Here is a 20,627-nt window from a genome sequence, read left to right on the forward strand (position 1 = left end):
AAAGCAGAGACATAAGATATTTACCAAAATACTTTTTCTGTGATTAAGTCCCAGTCAGATGTGCTGGCTAGATTTGCTGGACTTCAGTTCTTTGATGTTTTTACTTTTCTGGTTAAACATGAGTGGCAGAAAGTGGGATGGTGTATGTCTTTAGTTTGAACAGGCTGAAAAATGAAAATAACTAACGTTATAAAAAACCTCGTTTAAACAAAAAAAAAACAGGTTGTTTAGTTTTTACAACTCTGGTTGCAGCAGATTTCATGCTTTTTACTGTGTCTGAAGTCAGAACATATTTTCTGGAACAAATTTCTAGCGTGATCAGCTACACTATATTAAATATGTTCTTTTAAAAAAACTTGTGAAATAGTATTTTTACTTTAATCAAATCAGTCGCACCACTCATTACAGTTAACCATCGATTAGTCGGACCTCGATGTTTCGGACATCGGAAGTCAGACAACCATTAAAAATAAATCAAAAATTTAAAAAATTTTCAACAGACAATATTAATTTCTTTAACATATATGACACCACAATAGCAATGGTGGTGTTCAATAACGTGCAAAAAACAAAGTATGTACAGCGTGGTATGGGGCCAATTCTTTGAAGGGGGAAAAAGTGGCAATTCGGATGTCAGAGACTTGATAACGCTGCCTTGCCGGCGGAGACGTGGCATCATAGCTGGCTGGCCGCTAGCTAGAACACGTCCTTCTTTTCCCCTCTTCCAAGGTCTTGGCAGCAGGTGCACGGACTACTGTGCGTCACGTGTTGTTAAACAGCAGGTGTACATGACAGTATGCGGCTAGCTTATTGTTAACACTCGTTACACTTCCCCAGTTCCGTACGCCGCGATTATTTCGTGTTTAGAACATACATTTCACAATGGGCCTAAAAGAAAGTGCGTGACTTTGACTGTTGCTGAAAAATGAAACTTGATAAAAAAAACTTGAGTCTGGTGTTTCTGTGGCGAATCTAAGTCTGGAGTACGGTACCGCGAAACAAACAGTGTCGGACATTAAAAAAAATAAAGACAATTTTAAGCAGTTTGTGTTCAAGTGTGACTCGGAAAAAAAATTGTTTCCAGCAGAAAACGGCTTAAGCAGCCTACAGAAACAGATCTTGAAGAAGCAGTTTACTAATGGTATGAACAGCAACGATCAAGTGGTGTCGCAGTGTGTGGTGTAGAGCTGCAAGCAGCCGCTGAAAGACTAGCGATGCACCTGACCATAGAGTTCCGAGCAAGTGATGGCTGGTTGTGGCGTTTTCGCGAGACACGGCATAATCAACAAGAGAATGTTTGGCGAAGCTCTAAGTGCTGATACTGCTAGTGTTGAGCCATTTAGAAAGCGGCTTAATGATCTACTTGAAGAAGAAAACCTATCTGCACAACTATACAACGCTGACGAGACGGGGCTGTTTTGGAGATCACTACCAGAAAACACACAGGCCTACTGCACCTGGACAAAAACTTAGTAAGGAGAGACTTTCGGCTTTACTGTGTGCAAACGCTGATGGAAGTCACCGCCTTAAATCAGTTGTGGGAAAATCTCGCAAGCCGTGTGTCCTCAAGGACATTATGAATAACCTGCCTGTTCACTATTACAACTCAAAGAATGCGTGGTTCACACAAGAAATCACAAACAACTGGTTTCAAAACAACTTTGTACCTGAAGTGCGTCAATTCCAGGAGGATGTTTTGAAGATTTCTCCCGATTAAGTCAAAGCTTGTTGCTCGTCGATAATGCCCCTTCTCACCCCCAAAGTGAGAAGATGTGTAGTAGTGACGGCAAAATTAAGTGTATGGCACTGCCTCCAAACACAACATCCCTGATTCAGCCTATGGATCAGGGAATTATCTTGGTCTTGAAGAGATTGTACAAAAAGAAATTTCTTTTTGAGGTAATGGTTGTATTGGAGGAACCACAAGATGAAAAAGAGGACACACGGGGCCAATGAACACTGCAATAACTTCGGCCTACAAAATAGTCAGCCATTTTCAATTGGGTCTCGGCTTGGAGGGAAATAAAAACGTCTACGCTAGTCAATGGATGGAATAAGCTTCTCTTCGACAAAGACATAGAGCACGACTTTAAGGGGTTCAAGGCCACTGATTACCAGGAGACATTGTTGGCATGTGGCGAAACTGGCCCCACAGAAGCAGATAACCTCAAGTGGTTAGATGCTGACAAGGCAGAACTTCGTTGTCAGATACTGCCTGATGAAGAAATTGTTCGAGAGGTTATGTATCCTAACACAGAACATAGCACAGATGAAGAAGAGGAATTAGAACCCCTCTCAAAATAAAATTATCAAGTGCCAGAGATGCGTTAGATACTCTAATTAGCATTATTGATTCAACCACTGACACTGAACTGCAGCCATTCTATCATCATTTCCGGTCGGCATGAGAATTTGTGATTTGAAAGCAGCACCACAAGACCACGCAGCTGAAGATTGACAGTTTCTTCCAGGCAACACCTCTGTCAACTCTGACAGCTCCCACCACAGTGCCACAAAGTGTAGACGAGTTTCCATCATGTTCATACAGTAGGCCTAAGGAAAGTGTAGTGTTCCCGATCCCGAAAAGTGTTACTGATTCAGACAGTGATTAAATTGCTAATCGTATTAAATGAAGGTCCAAAAGTTTGTGGTAGCCTAAAATTCAGTTTTTATACCGTATATTGTTATGTATAAGCAGCGCCGATATTTTGAGCCTTCAAAATTGGAAAAACATAAAAAAATTTTATGCCTGGTGTTGTGTACGAGGTACGTGCGGCGGCAACGCAGCAACAGCTGAGTTGATAGATACGCACAGCGCGCCGGCAGACTATTGTGACCGTGTGCGCGACCTTGCCTGGCCGTCTCATGCTCGCTACTTACAGTTGACCTTGCTAGCGGCCATACGCAACTACGGACTTGTGTTTTTCTGCAGAATGTTTGCAGTGCTTTACTTAAAAGACGCTGAATAATAAATTATGTATTACATTGCAACTGTCTTTAAACTGATACCACTTTGTATACTTTTATTTCATAACACTGGTATGTAGTTATCTTTGGGTGTAACCTAAAATTATCCACTTGATAACTTGGACAAATCATAACTCAGACAACTTCTCCCCCCTTTTAGTCAGATTTATCGAGGGTTTACTGTACTTACATGTTTCAAACTTTTCAAGCGATTAGAAACATCATTCTTCCCTCCATGAGAAAATTTTATATCAAAACAGCACACACTGTAAAACACATAGTTTGGGTCTTTTTCACTTTTAGCGATCCACAGAAATAATTCTGAATATTTTGACATCTGTCCATGCTGTTTTTCATTGTCCTTGGACGTTATAATGGCACAAACAACTTCACTAAATATCTTCATACACAAGCATAAAGATTAAACTTCTGAACACATACAAACATTACAACCCAACAGCACTCACCGCCATTTCTGCCACGGAACTAGACGTCATATGAATAAATTTCCCTTTCAGTTGTTTCAAGGTTTCTTTTCAGATAGATAAATTTAGTTACGTTCAATACTTTTTACCTTAACTTGTTTACGTGACAAAATACGCCAAGATGAGCTGCCGCATTGTAACAAACAAAACGCACACACCATTAATAAAAAAGTTTCCACTACCAGGAGGAAATAAAAGACGAAATAAATTGTAATCTTGTAAAGTGCAACATACTTAGAATTTCCATACAAACGTAATGTAGATTATTTTGCTTACAAATTACGGAAATACCGTAAAAGTTGGTAGGTCTGCAATATGTTTACATAGCTGATTATTTCTTCTTAAATTCTGTAAAACATCTCCTTTCCTGGTCTAAACACAAACACATTTTGCTTTTCTTGCAGTAGAATTGCGAACAGGAATTACTACACACACTGTTTTTGCATCTAATTGAGTCTTCGACTTATGTGCGGGGAGCCAAGATTCACAGCTTCCAGCGGTCTCTGTTTCATTCCTTTCCTGACTAGCTTGCTTCTCTGGAGAAGGCCTTCCTCTTTTCCTGAAGGTGTTAGTTTCCCTCACTTTAATAAGCTCTTCCGCTAGACAAAGTCTGAAACACATCCAAATCAGCACAAATTCTTGATTGCAAGCTAGCTTGCTTTCAAGCTAAACATCGGTAATGCCATTTCAACAGCATGAAAAATAAGTGATATGGCCCACCTTTTAGACTGTACAAAGCTATTAATCTGTCAAACCTGGTGACAAAATGTAGATTCTTTTGTAGTCAGGTTATCTACAAAAAGTACCTGGAAATTTTTTTCTCTTGGTGACCTTTCTATCGAGAAATAAACTAATGTCGCTTTGGTTCCAGTACGTTTAAACTCGTAATGAAAGCAATGTGATCACTATTTCAATTTCACTAAAACAGCAATGTTTAAAATTTTGTTCATCTGCAGTGCATGCTTACTTGCATGCCTTTTAACCAATTTACAGGCACATTTTTTTCTGAAGATATGCGAGGTTTCCAAAATCTTGTCCAGAGACAAGACTGAACTGCGACAAAGACGAAAAGATAAAGGTTTTAAAACATTTGAAAATGTTTTTAAAAGAAAATTTACATATCAGACAACTTTGTATTTCTGTTAATTAATAATTAAGCTGTAAAATCCAAATGAATATTAGATTTTAACTTTAAAATACGGGAAAACTACCTACACTAAGCGCTCTGAATCTAAAAACATCATGCGACGTTTGTCTGAGAACTTTTTTTCTCCGAATTTTGATGTCCTAAAATAACTGTGCAATGATTATGCACGTGTGACAATTATGCGGTAAAACATGGTACTACAGTTTATGTAGCTGCTGATAATAACTAAGGTGAATAATTAACTAAAAAAATTACACAAAAATCTTTTTAAACTTTTTAAATTGCATTATGTTTCTAAATCACCGAATATACCAACAGAAGGATTGCCTCTGCATATGAATCATACCTATAATTTATATTTTGGACAAAAAAAATTTTTTTACCTTAAGGGTTGTCCACGAATATGAATCGCACCTTAAATCTGTCTTCAGTAAAATACAAGAGAAGTCTTTATGGTCCATGTGTCAGCTTATTGCTGCGTTCTTTATCTATACCCTTTTGATGGCCCAAGAAAACTATTTTTAATACTTGCATTTCTTTTCCAGTTTATTGTCATTTTTTTTAACCCGTCTCCTGCCCCAAGAGAGAAAAGATGGCACACTACTCAATTTATTGGTAGGTTCCTCTAGTGCTAAGCCGATACAGATTCTGAGCCTTTTCTGATACTAACTTACCAATACTGCCTAAATGTTATTATTAGTGTGTTGGATGAAGCCGATATATTTTACTTTAGAAATATAATGTAATAACACAAATCAATGACCATAACTTTAAATATAACTTATCACTTTTTGAATGCCTCGAGTTGGAATTTTACAATGCCCGGCATAACCCGAGTTCATAAACTACTTGCACCTTTTTATACTTTTGTATTTTGATTTTTTAACGCATAAACATACACTGTAGACTGTAACCATATTTTTTCTTTCTGTTCGGCGAAAATTTTGTAGAAATGGATAAATAAACTCGGTTGGGATCATGTAATAAAAAACAATGTTTAAGTATTAAAACGTACAAATTTATCGGTTTTAATATCGGCATTTTTTATGTGAATCGTGCACGGCTCCGATATTGATTATATCGGCCGGTTTCGATAATCGGAACCTGGTTCGGCTCAGTACTAGGTTTTTCCTATAAAGGAAACCAAGCCCTTTGCAGCAGTTTTGTCGTGGAATGTTGCCGTAGCAGGGTGGCTACCAAACTGTAAAGAATAAATTCCCTGACTTTTCCAGGACAATCATTTTTACTCCCTGACCATGCCTAACAATCTCATCAATTTTTTTAAGCGTAAAACCTTCTTATTTTTGCATATTAACTAACTTATCAGATAACATACACAAATATATGTCAAACCAAAATCAGACAATAATAGCTTTTAGAAATTAAATTTTTTCGATTATAGTGTATGTTAAGTGATGATGAAATTGCTAATATTTAGTGAATTATATATACCAATGAACATACACATTCTTAAGCAATATTAGCAAACACTCTTACTTAAGAGTTTTGATTAGTTTTTCTATGTCTAATTGTAAGGTAACAAATTAGAAGAGCAATGGGTCTTTTTTTCTTAATAATGTACGTAATTTTGTTGCCTGTAAATAATAACACATTTTTTGTTGAATATTTCTAAAACTTAAAAAAAATTTTCGGTTATAGTGTATGTTAAGATTAAAAACAGAACTGTTATATACGCCATTTTACCCAATTATGTAAAATTTTTTGTTTTATTTACTCATTTGATGTATAATAACCCAAAAAAGGATAATAATCTAGGCGTTCACAACACTGATCCTTATAAAAAATAACTACTATAACATACAAAGAAGATCGCCTGCAGTAGCGGTAGCAAAGCGAACGAACTATCTGTGACCTGTCTTCTTTGAATTTGAGATGGGAGCGGACGAACTAAAATAGCGGACCAGTTCGCCAAGGAGCTGCGAACTAAAGCTGGAATCACAGTGCCCTGACTGGTCCGACACGACAGGCTCTTTTATTTATTATTGACAGTTGAAGTGCAAAAAAAAAACATTAGTCGTCTGCGATACGAAGTAAGGTTAAGTTTATTGGTAAAACAAAGAGTAGTTTATTATATTTACAAGGAAACAAGATAAAGATATGTCAGTGAGGGACAGAAAAATACTCCTGATGTTAGCTGTGCGAATAATTAAAAAGAAACGAAATGTTAAAAGATGGATTCTAAAATAACGTCTTTAACCATAAACATGATTATAACTGTTTATGTTTATACAAACAGACTAAGGCAAGCTACAAATTTTTCAATTCACCCACACGTAAAACGAAATTTCACTTTTCAGCAAAAATATATACCAAGTAGGTAAATATTTTTGAAATTTAGTTCTGTACTGTTTCCTTTCCGTTGCCGTTTTCTTTTCTGTCGGGCAGCCCGACACAACGAAATTAGAAATAGAATACCTATATTCCTTGCTGGCCGTCGGGGTGCGTATTGTGTCGGGCTGATGTCACGGCGAGCTTGTATTTCATTGGCTATTGAACTTGTCGGGCCTGTCGTGTCGGGGCCGTCGGGGCATTGTGATTCCAGCATAAAAGGAGCGCTCCCGGTCGCGAACTATTATGCGCAAGTCTAATGATAAGCTACTCTTAATATTTACCTTTCACTTTTCTTATCCTGTATTGGAATTCATTTAAAAAATGGTTTACTCCATAAAAGTAAAGGGCTAAAAATTTGAATATAACCGAATAAACACTTTAACTCATTATTCACCTTTACTCTTAGCTTTCAGCAACGGCAATATTCTTCCCAAGCCCACACGTTCATATCTGATCCCGCGCACATTTTTTTTTTCATCTTTGTCTTCTACTTCTATTCTCTCCTTTTTATCTTCAGAACAAAGCCCGACTAGTTTACTAAATAATACTGAAAACCTGTACACGCCACTAATCAAAACATTTACACAAAGAGGACAGCAAAATAAAATAAATAGTACATCTGAAAAATAAAACGTAGAGAAGCACTATACGACTGGGAACAAAAAAAAAAACACGTTTTCATCCCAAAATGTTCGTGTACTTGTACCACAGTTGCCAATAATACGAGAAACAAAAATAAAACTATCTCGGTCATATCGGTGTACTATGAGCTATAAAACTAATAAGCATAGAATAATTTGGTACACGTACCATTACTATGGTGGCAATACAATGCTTGCGCGCGCGCGCCAGCCAGTTGTTATCAGCAACGCAAACACAGCAAAGAGTTTTTCATTGACCCGCGTCATCAAAAACGGCTTCATTAAAATGTCAAACTTCGTATAAATTATAGTATTCAGAATTTCAGTTAATAATTCGCTACATACAATTAACAAAGACTATGAATAATATTAAGCTGGATAATGCTGCAGCAGGAACTTTAGACAAGATTTAATTTTTTCCCTGATTATTTGAAAAATTTCCTGACTTTTCCCTGCTGGTAAAATTCCCTGACTTTTCCCGGTTTTACCGGTTGGTCGCAACCCTGCGTAGAATGCATGTGGGAAATCTCATGCCAAAAATAATGTTTGGGTACAGTTGCAACACAAAAACCTGTTGAGATAGACACGTGGTGTTTTGTGTACCGTGTCAGTTCATGAACATTTACGATAAGAGTGGGAGGGCAAACAACAAACTATAAAGAATGGCGTGCATTCACACACACACATGCTCTCTCAGTCTCTGTCTGGTTTATTTTTATATTTTCCCCTCTTGCAGATTACAGTAAGTAGCTATATGTGTAAATACAATGTATGTTGAGTATCACTGTTACAAAAACTCTTCAAAATTAAAGTATCTTACAGACAAAATCACATTACTTAGTTAAAATTTTCACCACATACCCTAACCTAAAATGTATTTATTTTTAAATATATTTCTACATTGAAGAACTGAAATAAAATAATGTTTGATATAAATTAAGATAAAATGTTTCTTTAAGTAAATATTCTTAAAACCAGATGCTAATTAATTGTTACAATCATATCAAACTATTAATGATACATTCCATTTCCAAATAAGAATATACATATGATAAAAAAAATAATTTAAAAAAATAATTATTTGCAGCAATTTGCATAAATTCAAATTAAGGCAAATCCTTAAGGCATCTTACTGAAGACTTTCAGTGATTTGAGGTCTGACATAATGTAACCACCCCAATGACTTTCTCTACATCAGGCTGCTGCATTATGGTCTTGAACCACCGTGTTATATGAGGATATTGTTTTTGCAGTTTTGGATTGAAAGCCTTCTGATAAAGTGCGAGTAAGGAGGAAAAGAGAGCTATGTCTGCCAACGAAAACCGTTCACCCACCAAGAAAGTCTTTGTTAGGAAACATTCATCTAGGTGCTTCACGACTTGAAGGCATTTCTCCTTGTGATTGTTGGCACCCCCTTGCGCCACGAGCTCGCCACCCGCACCCGAACACACCCAACTTGAGACAGCAGGCAGGACAGTGCTGTCAGCGTAGTGGAGCCACTGCAGCACCTCCGACTGCCTGAAGATGCACGGACCACCTTGGAGCTTCTCGCCAGACAAGTACAGAGCTATGGCGCTGCTCCCAAACAAGAAAACCTTGTTGCTAGCATCTTCGTACAGCGGAGTCTGCCTCAACTGGAGAATCCTCACCAAACCGCTCGGGATTAAACTGCTTTTTGCTGCTTCCGACAAGGAAGTCAAATTAACTGTTTTCCCGGAGCAACGAGCTGCTATCAGAGGCATGCATGACGTTACATTCTTGGCATCCGCGTACAGAACAGGACCTGATGATTTCCCACTGCTAACGGGTTGCGGGGACTCTGCGGTGATCTTGGGCATTTTGCTCGCGGCCTGGTTACCGGCCGGCTTGCTCACGACCTGGCGAGGAACGTTGACTACTGGAACGGCTTGCCCCAGCTTATCACTGGCGAACCTCTTGGCCAGGGCCATCGCTTCCTGCAGGCAGGAGGGGTTGGTGCCCGTGGCTTGCGCGGACTCGGCCTTGCCGCCCCCTTTGCCCTGCATCAGGCCGGAGACGTGCTGCACCCACTCGCTGGCCTTCAGCCCCTTCTCCACCGCAGCCTGCAAGAGTCCATCGATGCCCAGCAGTCTGGATAAACACTGCCTTGCACCCAACACAATCACAAAAAAACCAGACATTCAGGTCACTGGAGATGACGAGGGGTGACAAGATGAGAATGGAGCACTGGAGGTAGAAAACGGGAGTACTCTAAGAAAACCCACCTGCTTCGGCAATGCCCGCCATGTTTCACACTTGTGAAAAATCCAACCCCTGCCAGGAATCAAACTCGAGTCCTTTTGGTAGGAAGTGAGATATCTGACCACTCAACCACATGCTGATCCTATTACATTTCAAGACTTAATTTGTGAATTGAAAAATTCTCAATATATAAATATGTAAACATATATGAAATAAATTTTCTGAGAGACAATGAAAACTTGGCAAAACACGGTATAAAATAATAGCTTACTCATGCTAAGTATGAAGATTAATTTCTAACATTTAAAATATGTGCAACAACAATATTATTGAGTAGATTGGCATAAATAATATAAATATAGCATGGGCAGTTTGCAGTTATGATTACATATGATTTGTTATGTGCATGCACAGTAATTAAAAAAGGATTTCTGATCTCTTAATCAACTGCATGTACGTCAAATGCAACTCAATTTTAGAGGAAAAAGCGGACTGCAAGATTGATTCGAAGGCAAAAGCAATGTCAATATGAATGTTGAAACATTAATTTTGTGTGTGGAATATTTTAAAAATAAAAGTTAAAGGCAAAATTGCACTGACACTATTTTAACCTCCTTGCCTCACCACATGACAAAAATCCAGCATCTACAGTAAAAATTTAATAGGCTGCAACAAAGTCATTTTTAGAAGAATGGCATACTTATGAATACTTAATGCTATTTCAATTGAAAAATTAAAATTCTGAAACAAAGGTTTTTAAAATGTCGCTGATATAACTTATCCAACTGAACCAGTAACTTACAGCATTTTAAATGTACCTAACTTAATTGTTCAAATGATTTAACAGTATTTTTAATGTAGCTAATGTAACAGGGGTTGCTACTAGCTTGGAATTCCAAAATTTCCTGACTTACACAGGTTTTCCAAATCTGAACTGACAAGTTTCCTTGACAATCCAGACAAATAATTTTGCGTGCCACTTGGTGTTGCTTTCTGGGGGAAAAAGATGTGTGTTTAAATGGTTCATGTAAGCAAAACTAATGCCGTTTTAGATAGATGCATGTGTTTGTAAACAAATGCTATTGATTCACCTAAAACTATCGAATACAGGCTATCATATGTAAACAAGCAGAATTTAAAAAATTTTCCCCGCCAAATGTTTACTGTAAAAAAGCTCAGGATCTCTTGAAAACTAACATCAACCAAATTTCGTAGTGGTTTAAGGTTTAGCATTTATTAAGTGTGTAAACATTGGCAGAAGCAGTATTTTCCATTTAATTTTTTTGTCACAAGAAGAATTTCAAGAAATATTTGGCACTTTCCTGACTTTTTCAGGTATTCCCTGACATTAATTTCTCTGACCTTTTCCCTGTTTTATATACCTGTAGCAGCCCTTATAATCTAACCAACTGTTCAAAAAAGAGAACTACCAATAAACCATTTGAAATATTTTAATGTTGTTTCACAGTCAAATGTGAGAGGAACTGAAAATACCATTTTAAGAATTTATTTTTTCAAAGTGCACCTACTCTAGGAAATTATTTGAAATTCACATGTTAACTAGCCATCAAAAGTGAGGGGGGGGGGGGGGGGGGAATTTAAAAAAAATAATGAGGCCAAATAGACTGTACCTTGGGCACAGCACTTAAGCAAACTATCTTCTTAGCATCGATATCGACACTGAAGAACATGGCTGCTGTCTCTGGAGATAAGGATTTCACCTGCTTCAAAGCACTATCTAGTGCCTGTAACAATCAAGTCATTGTGTCATCAACATCTGAAAACATTTTACATCACACCGGTTCACAGTAAACTTGCTGAATGTACACCTGCAGATTGGTTACCTTTGAGTTCGAATCAGCGTCAAACTCGTGCACCAGAAATGGTATGTTTGTATTGGCCAAAAGAAGTGTTTTGGCTTCCTCAGTGACATTTGTGACAACAGACGCTTTATTTGCACGGTCTTTGTCATCCAGCTTCTTTTTCAAGTTTTTCAAAATGTTCCTCATTTCATCCTAAAAAACAAAATACAGTAAATATCATCAAAACTTATTGTTTGTGATAAAAAATGTGAAATATTATACAATATACTTCCTAAATAGTGTTTTGAACACTGTTAAAATGAAATATCTGGTTTAGTCAGCCATTTCTTTAACTAAAAAAACTAATGAAGTGACATGATCTTTTGAAGCTATTTTAGAACTCCATACGTCACTTGGAGCGAGCTTGCACTTGAAGCTACCAGAGAATCACAATCACAATTTCTGAGTTAGCAGAGATGAATGAACTCTCAGTAATTCACATACAGCTCAATTTAACAAAAAAATTAAAAAGTTAACATTTTTAGTTATTATATAGCTACAGTGCCTGTTAAAATATAATTATGAGCACAGTTCTATAGAAATTATGACTCCCCACTTGCTTAAAATTCAAAAACTATAACTTGCTACACAAACATCTGCCAAAGTACTTTTAATATTTGAAAGTTGGTTATAAGATGACTTAAGCATTACTTACATTCCATTAGATGTCAGCCCTCTAATTAGTACAAAAAACTATTGATGGGTCGGTCCCGGTTCTCAGTTCTCAACAAATTAACTGCCACAGAGAACCGAAAATATAATCCAGGTACATAGAAAGCTTAGCAGCCAAATCTTTCAGCAATGAAAATGCAATAGACTTACGGTGTAAAACCAACATTAAAATGCATTTCAGCTTTTTGTGCCACTTTTTTTCCTAACTTAACTAAGTATATGAGTTTTGGGAGGAGTCTGGGTTAGGGAAGACACTAAGTGCATCCCAGGCCGAAGTCATTGTGCCTAATCATGCTGGGTTTCAGCCATGCAAAGAGTAGCATGCATTGTGTGGTTTGTTCAGCGATTGGCCTGCCATGGCAGGTATTGACATGCCATGGCAGTAATTGATGCCATGACTAACTCTAGACTACAACTGTTAAGGTGGGTATTATCTTTGAAATATTTGTGCAATGGGAGTGCATGACTTGATGTAGGCTTATGGACATACACCATTGCTTAGCACATGTATGTCTGCAGAAGAAAACTACAAAAAAACACAAATTAAGCAAAAATTGCTGTTGTCAGGATTTAACGCCACACAATATTCCACAATAGGAATATGGTCAACAAACAAGGAAAAAACAAAGAAAAATGGACTGGTGGGCCCAGGTAAAACCAGCCTAGACACAGGGAAAACCCTGGGCTCATTCATGAGTGGTTAAATAGTGCAAGCATTAAGCAGGCAGGTTCAGTACAGGACAAAAAGGATGGTTCAGGAAGAAGAGTTGGTCAGGGTAGAACAGTTTCAACCATGCTGGGCAGGAGCTTGGGCCTTGTGGTCCACATTGGTGTTTGGATGCGTCTGGGTTGGTACCAGTGACACATGCACCCCTGGCGGTGGGCTACCAGTCAGCGCGTGTGCTTATATCTAGGAAAGAAGATGGTGTTGAGTGCATATAAGAAAACAATTGTATTAATTTAATTACGTTAATTAAATTAAAACAATTGTATTAATTTAATTACGTTAATTAAATGCAAACTGGCACGTCGGATCTCACTCCAGAAGGGATACAGTGGTAGATCGCCTGTTGCAAGTAAAAGGTTGTTGGCAGTTAGTGAAATTATCCAATCTGCCATTGCAAAATAGCCTCAGCATCTACGCTTCAGGAGCTATGAGTTAATTAGAGGCCCTAGCCTCAACTTGTACACATTAGTGATCTACAATGATGCGATGGCTTAAAGCACAGTCATTGTATATCCATTTTCAGAAACTTGTGAGAAACTGAAAAAGAAGATTTCATATTGTTATCCCAACTACCGGTTACAAATTATACTATAACTATTATTTTTATTGAATGAGTAAATGTATATTGTACATGATGAACAAGTGTCAATGCTAACAAGTTACAACTTTAAATTTAATAAATTTTTATTGTGTTAATTCTGTAGACATACAATGTCTGTGCTTCAGAATAAATTGAAATATCGGACATACAACAGATGTGCACTTATTATCTCTTGTTAAGTTAATGACAGTAATAATACCATGCTAGTTTAATAAATTTTAAATATTCTATTAAAGAATTTTTAATTTCAATTGAAAGGAATCAAAAAAATGATCATCCACATTTTACCAAAAATAATTTCTCATTAAACTTTGTGTAATTTTTAAGTTCAAAAAGTCACACAAAAACACCACATTTTCTTCATCAAAATTTAAAACAATAATATTGTATAATATATATATATTATATCAAGTTCTTTGAGTAGGTATTTAATTATAATATTCATTTAAGCAATCAACATCGTCATTCGCTTATTTTTAATCAAATGTTTTAATAAACTTTGTTCAAATATTCACCCTAAACACTATTACTATTTTCTTTAACATAGAATAGTATAAAGTGGTTTAATTTTTGTAGTTCTTATTCATTTGAAGAAATCAACAACAAAATCATGAACTTATTATCAACACACATTTCTTTTTAAACATATAGGCCTGCACAATTATTTGTATGTATAGGAAGACAAAATTGCTACATATTTTCTGCGACATAGCATCACAGACAATTGTTAAGTCCTTTGGGTCTTCCACTACTCTTCTTCACTATCCTCCTGGTATGGAACCAAGTCACGGAGACCTTTTTTGCTGGGGATGCCTTCTATAAATGCTGCATAGTCACCAGGTATGGTATGACACCAGTTCTCAGCATATGAATGAGATCTTTTTTTCTTTGCAAATGAAACTGCTATCTTTTCTTGGTATTTTTGAGTAAGTTCAATAGTATTCCAAACAATAGGCTTCCATTTCTTGTTTGTCCTAGAAGTGTTAAGTGCCAAGAAATTGGGATCACTTAACTCATACTTGAAATAGATTATTGACGGCTGCTCTTTGACAAATCTTAACCATTTTATTTTCAGCCACCGAACTGGGCTACCATCAGTACTTATTTTGGTGTTCACCATCTACAGCTACAATTAACTATGGGCTGAAAAATCTTCTCGTCTATTATTTTTCCTGTTCTACTTGTGTATGTCTTGCCACTCCTGCATTGTTGTTTTTTTTATATTTCTTTGCCATGAATCTGGATCAGCTTTTCTTTTTCTTTTACGATGGATGTTATCCTTTTACTGCGCCTCCTGCTTATCTGTCTCTTCCTCCAAACCTTTGGCCAAATCTTTATTGTTGAGTATATTAGGTAGTTCATTGGATTCATTGAAGCATCTTGTGTAGTGTTAATTAGATTTTCCATATCGAAGGCTTCTGTATGTATTGAACTCTCTTGAGAAATATTTGTTTCCATTGACATTGTCATTTGTTACTGGGACTAAATACTGAATGTACAAATTTGTTTCTAAACTGGGAATACTTGTGTACTCATTATTTGACAAATTTTGAAGTACCTGTTGTGAGAAATTATTGTCATCTTGAGTAACATGTATTCTCCTTCTTCAATTACCTCACATTGCGAGACGTTAATGGCATTCAAGGTTAGTATAGAGACAGGACTTTTGACGACACAGATATTGTTTGTCTGGATATAAAATATCTGTGCTCTTAAGGTCAGAAAAGACTGCTTTTTAAACTGGAGTATTACCAGCACAAGTATTGCATGTCCATGCTATGGTGGACATACAATGTTTATGCCTATTGGAAAATGGCTCAGTGTTAAAATATAGCTGAAAATGTTGACATACAACATGTGTGCATATAAATAATGATCAAGAATGGACATACAGTTTTTTTTCCAGTTCATTTTTTAATACTTTATTATTGTTTTCTACTTACAATATTTGTGCAGGAAGTAGCTATGAACTTGAACTTTCATATAAAAGCATAACCTCAATTTCCAAAAAAAGTGGACATACAATGACTGTGCTTTAAGCCATTGATGTACAGGCTGAAGAATAGCTAAATATAAGTTTATGAACTGCCAGCATTCTTGTATTGAGTGTGTCAGTATATTTCAATTCAAATATAGGCGCAAACTGTCCAGCTTAATGTTAAAGCATAGGGCAGAGCTCTCTCGACCAAACATCCACAATACCAGGCCTGGGGTCATCTTGCAGGAAGCTGCGCTGTGATTGGTTGAGGGTTCACGCCCCAGACAACCACAGAGCATTACAGTGTCGGTGCACAAGCACCACTTTAGTGCGTCTTGTCGGGATTGTAATTACAGCGATGAAACAAGAGGGTTTTGATGTGTTTCACATTTGTCATAACATTTTTCAGTGGTTCAGACACAGAAATCATAAAAGGTTTCTGTGTTCATTCTTGCGATGTAGTGCTTCTACTGGACAGTACCTAAGGGCCTTTACAGCAATGTTTTGTATTCCCTGCAGTTTCAGGAGGTGCGTTATGGTTGCAGTAGCCTATGCTGGGGCTGCATATGTAAAAACTGGTTGGATCAGGGCTTTGTAGAGCAGTAGTCCATTCTGTACTGTACTGCAGGCACGCCTGCTCATTACTGGGTAGAGTGTACTCATTCTACTGTATACCTGCCAACTCTTCAAATCTATGTGGGTTCACCACATTAGTTTGTAATCCATTTGACCAACGAGGTTATTCGCAACGTCTTTGTGGGGGAAAAGTTTTCCAAATAGGGTTAATTGAGGCCTGTGATCAACTGGCAGTATTTCTGTGAGTAAACACCACTGCCTCTGATTTGGTAATGTTTATCTTTATTCGCCATGTTGGGTACCACTGCTGCATTGCAGTGAGCACAGGTTGTAGTCGGTCAATAGCTAATTGTAGGTTATGTGACCTACTATACACGACTGTGTCATCCGCACAGCAGCCAAGAATTATAAGGCGATGCCTTGGCTTAGGCATGTCGTTTACATAAATATTAAATAGTTCATGGCTAGGATACTGCCTTGTGGCATGCCTGCATGTATTGGTTTTAGGTCGGATTTAGAGCCTTCTGTGATGAACTCTAAATGTTCTGTTGGCTAAGTATGAGGTAACTAGCTTCATATGACAGTCAGGGAAGCTTCTTTGGAACAGTTTATATATTAAAAATTAAGCCTGCACGGAAAACCCAATCAAAAACCCTTTTCTACGTCCAGGTATGTGGCCACTACATAATTCTGGATATTGTATGTGCTCGTTATTTCCTTTGTAAGGCAATTAGCTGTTGTACAGTTGAGTGTGCAATATGGAAACCAAACTGCTCATCAGGCAGATATTGGTTTCTCGCATATGTCTATTGAGTCGGTGTAGTAGTATACACTCTGCTACTTTCAAAAGTATATCGAGCAGGCTGATCAGAACATAGTTTTGTGGTAACGTTTTATTTTTCCTTGGTTTGTGGAAGACTATGAATTAGCTTCTTTCCAGTGGGAGGGGAAATACTATAATGTTAGCATTGCACTGATGCACGCAGCTAAGTAGGTATTCCAGGGCTTCGCCAGGAAGTTGTTTGAGAATGACAGCCTGAATTCCGCTGTTTCCTGGGGCTTTTCTGGGATTCATAGGTTTAATTATCCTTTTAATTTCTTGTGCTAGAGTTGGGTACAGCTCTGATACTACTGGCTAGTGTCATTTCATACACAATTCCGGGCGACCCATGCACACTGCTTTCTAACTTCTTTAAGCCCCTTGAGACTGCCATCCAGATGTAAAGATGTAATTCCATGGGCAGGATGTGTTGGAATGTAAACAACAAAGGAGTACATATTTTCACTAGGAGCCATGGATGACTATTTTAACTAAAAGTAGATCTATGGAAAAATAAAATATCTTACAAAATCTTACATCAAAAACAAACATACCAAGATTTAAAGGTGTCCACTACTAATGAAATTAAATTAGGTGTTTGCTATCATTTTTTCAGCCCTACATCAATTTTAACTCAAATAACATATATATGTTAATATATTCTTTTAATAGAATTTTGTTAACTTGAGGGTTACAACCATTATTCAATATGATACATAACTTTCAATTGCTTTGGTGTACTGCTTCTACTATAATCGTTTTTATAATTTGTTTTTATTATTTACTTAATGTCTTTAAAACAGATGTTACATTTTTCTCAAGAAATTTGTATGTGCCTAAATTAAATATTAAGCTATAAAACAGTTGTTATTTATATTACTAGATTTTGTTCCCCAGTGAATGTAAATTCTGTGCTACTGAAGCCACCTAGTGAACATGAAGCACCTGTGCCACCTAGGTGCTAAGTGACTAGTTTGTAATTGAATTATGGTAAAGTGGGGCACTTAGAAGTCATAATGAACAAATAAACACACCATCTATTAGGACATTCTGTATCCTTGGTGTAACTGGATATCGTTTGGAGGTTAACATAGAACCGAGAACCGATTTTTAATAACCGGAACGAAACCGAGAACCGGGAAAAAAGTAGAACCGACACATCACTAGTGGAGAGTGATTTGTTTTCCTGTTAGTATTGATGTCTCACTAGAGTACAGGGAAAAAAAAATTACTTAGCTACAAATAAATCCTTACCTTTTTCCAGTATGGAATAGTGGCATGAGATATATCTTCAGTTAAGTCAACAACTTTCTTCACAAGATCTTTACTGCTCAGTTGTTGCTGTTCTAAGTTTAGCTCTGAGCACAATCTGTTAAGGTCATTCTCAAGCAGCTCAGTTTTTTTAAGGGCCTGCAATAGCAAAGAGAAAACATAGCAAACATCTACTCCTCAAAATATGTACTGTCACCTCCTTTGAAAAACAAGTCTGAAAATTTGGATTTAACCAAAAAGGTACTCCACACTTAAGAAATGACCAGTATAGCTTACAATATTTTGAGAAACATTTTAATAAATCAATAATTTTCAATTCAATATAATATTCTCTAGCATAAGGTAACAACTACCTTGTTATTTAGGTTTTTTTTCTTTAAATGTGAAACCCTTTACAAAATTGTAAGTCACAAGGTAACCCCACATAATAACCTTAAAGTTTCTGCAGTTGGCATACAAACATTTTAAGTGGTTTAGCTTCCTATAATGTTTTCTTGGTTGAATACTTATTAATACTTCAAATCTATCTTCAGTGAAATCACTGTTAAAAATATTTTCTTTTATTCAGGGTTTGAAAGAAAAATTGGTTAAGTACATATTTGATAAAAAAAATGTAATATTAAGGGCTGTTCCGATACCTCATTTACAATGTAAATTCCGATACTTCTAAACCACCAATGATTCCAGATACTATAACAATCATTTAAAATAAAAGGCTATATGACAAAATAATTAAAATATAACTTTTTATAAAATTGTTGGCAAATGTCATAATTTTATTACTAATCTAAATTCACAGAAAGCTTACTGAAACATTGTGCATCACTTAGTTATTTTATTAAGTAAATATCTTGTTTTCTTGCAGTTAACCAGTTCCCAACATAATAGTTTTTAATAGGGATGTGCCAATCAAACCCTTAAATTCCATAAAAACCTTAATATTTGAAGTATTTGGTATTCGAGCAAAAAGATCCTAAGAAAACAATTAGAGGAAATAAAGTAAATTAAACATTCAACCCCGATAACTTCTGAAGTTTTCTAGGTAATTTTTTTTTTTAAACCTATTCTGTGACCAATCCCCAAGATATTGTTACTTTAACATGAAATTATATAAATAAAATTACTGTATGTATTGATTCAGGAAACTTAGTTTTTTTAAAAAAACATTTAAAGGATTGAATATTTCAACACCATAGTTAATATTTTTCATTATTTATACATTATTTAATTTTTGACCCTTTAAACCTAGATTCAGATTCGAGGGGTAATATCTAGATACTCTTTGGTATTCAAATTTTTAGTTTCAGATTCGAGAAAATTTGTATCGACCCAACATTAGATTTTTAAGATTTGCCTTTAAAAATGTGAGTAATAAAAACATTTCTAAAAAGATAAAGATATTCATTGAAATATGACTCAGATGAACATTAAGTAAAATGTTTATAAAAAATGTCCTTAGATAAAATTTTGAAATTAAAACAAGTATTTGAAAAGCAGAGTTGTACACGTATTTTTTTGATACCTTTTCCTTTGTTTCTCAGTGAAGAGGATGTACAATACCAATAAATTTGTTTTGGAACAGCCCTAAGTCACATTTAGACATAAAAATGATGCATGAATAACTAAAATGGACATGCAATTTTGGATTCAAAGCTAATGAAAATATTATGTTATTAAAAAATCCGGGTACATTACACAAAAGTTCACATTGTGATGAAAACTACTGCAAAGAGGGGCAAATGGGAAAAAATTTATGGCAAAAGAACAGATTATTAAATATGTACTATACAACAAAATCTTGACCCTAAATGATGCTTAACTGAAGAATAGTCACATTGTGTCCAATGTAAATCAAATGAGGTATGACAAAAAGATGAGAAATACTAAATTTTCATGAAAATATTCATCACCTACACTGCTTCAACACACACCTTTACTTTCAAAACAAAGCATAAAACAAAGAAAAAACTCACTTTTAAAGCCTCTGGACCAGTTAGAGCTACAATTCGCCTAATTCCCTTGGCAATAGCCTCTTCACTTGCAATTACAAAATCTCCAATATGGCCAGCACGCTGCAAGTGCCTGAAAAAAAAATTAATGGATCTTGAATCTTAAAAAAGATATTTATGTAGTAATTTAGAGTATTCGTGAAAAATTAAATTTTGGACACAATAACTTGTCATGATTAGGGTATTCGGAGGGCCTTTACCATGAGGATAGATAGTGGGCACCACCACGTGGAAGGGCACGTGGACCCAGCTGAAACCCACCTCAGGGCGTGACATTGCCTGTGTAAGGCAAGATTCG

General features: G+C 36.2%; 1 protein-coding gene across 7 annotated transcripts in view; it reads right to left on the reverse strand.

Moving 5' to 3' along the window:
• Positions 1-3,656: 3,656 nt before the first annotated feature.
• Positions 3,657-20,627, reverse strand: part of LOC134536609 (alanine--tRNA ligase, cytoplasmic) — a 54,659-nt gene continuing 37,688 nt past the window's right edge. For 4 of the 7 annotated variants that reach the window (XM_063376415.1, XM_063376411.1, XM_063376404.1 and 1 more), the window contains exons 15-19: positions 20,294-20,402; positions 18,303-18,458; positions 11,657-11,827; positions 11,444-11,557; positions 8,284-9,673 (exon numbers count right to left, since the gene is read on the reverse strand). In XM_063376415.1, the coding sequence (XP_063232485.1) occupies positions 8,735-9,673; positions 11,444-11,557; positions 11,657-11,827; positions 18,303-18,458; positions 20,294-20,402 (1,489 nt within the window). In that variant the 3' untranslated portion in view covers positions 8,284-8,734. Of the gene's footprint in view, positions 4,063-8,283; positions 9,674-11,443; positions 11,558-11,656; positions 11,828-18,302; positions 18,459-20,293; positions 20,403-20,627 lie in introns of those variants that run through there. The other 3 variants (XM_063376434.1, XM_063376425.1, XM_063376442.1) reach the window with 2 other exon arrangements.

Source organism: Bacillus rossius, chromosome 1 (assembly GCF_032445375.1).
Source record: "Bacillus rossius redtenbacheri isolate Brsri chromosome 1, Brsri_v3, whole genome shotgun sequence".
Classification (NCBI taxonomy): domain Eukaryota; kingdom Metazoa; phylum Arthropoda; class Insecta; order Phasmatodea; family Bacillidae; genus Bacillus; species Bacillus rossius.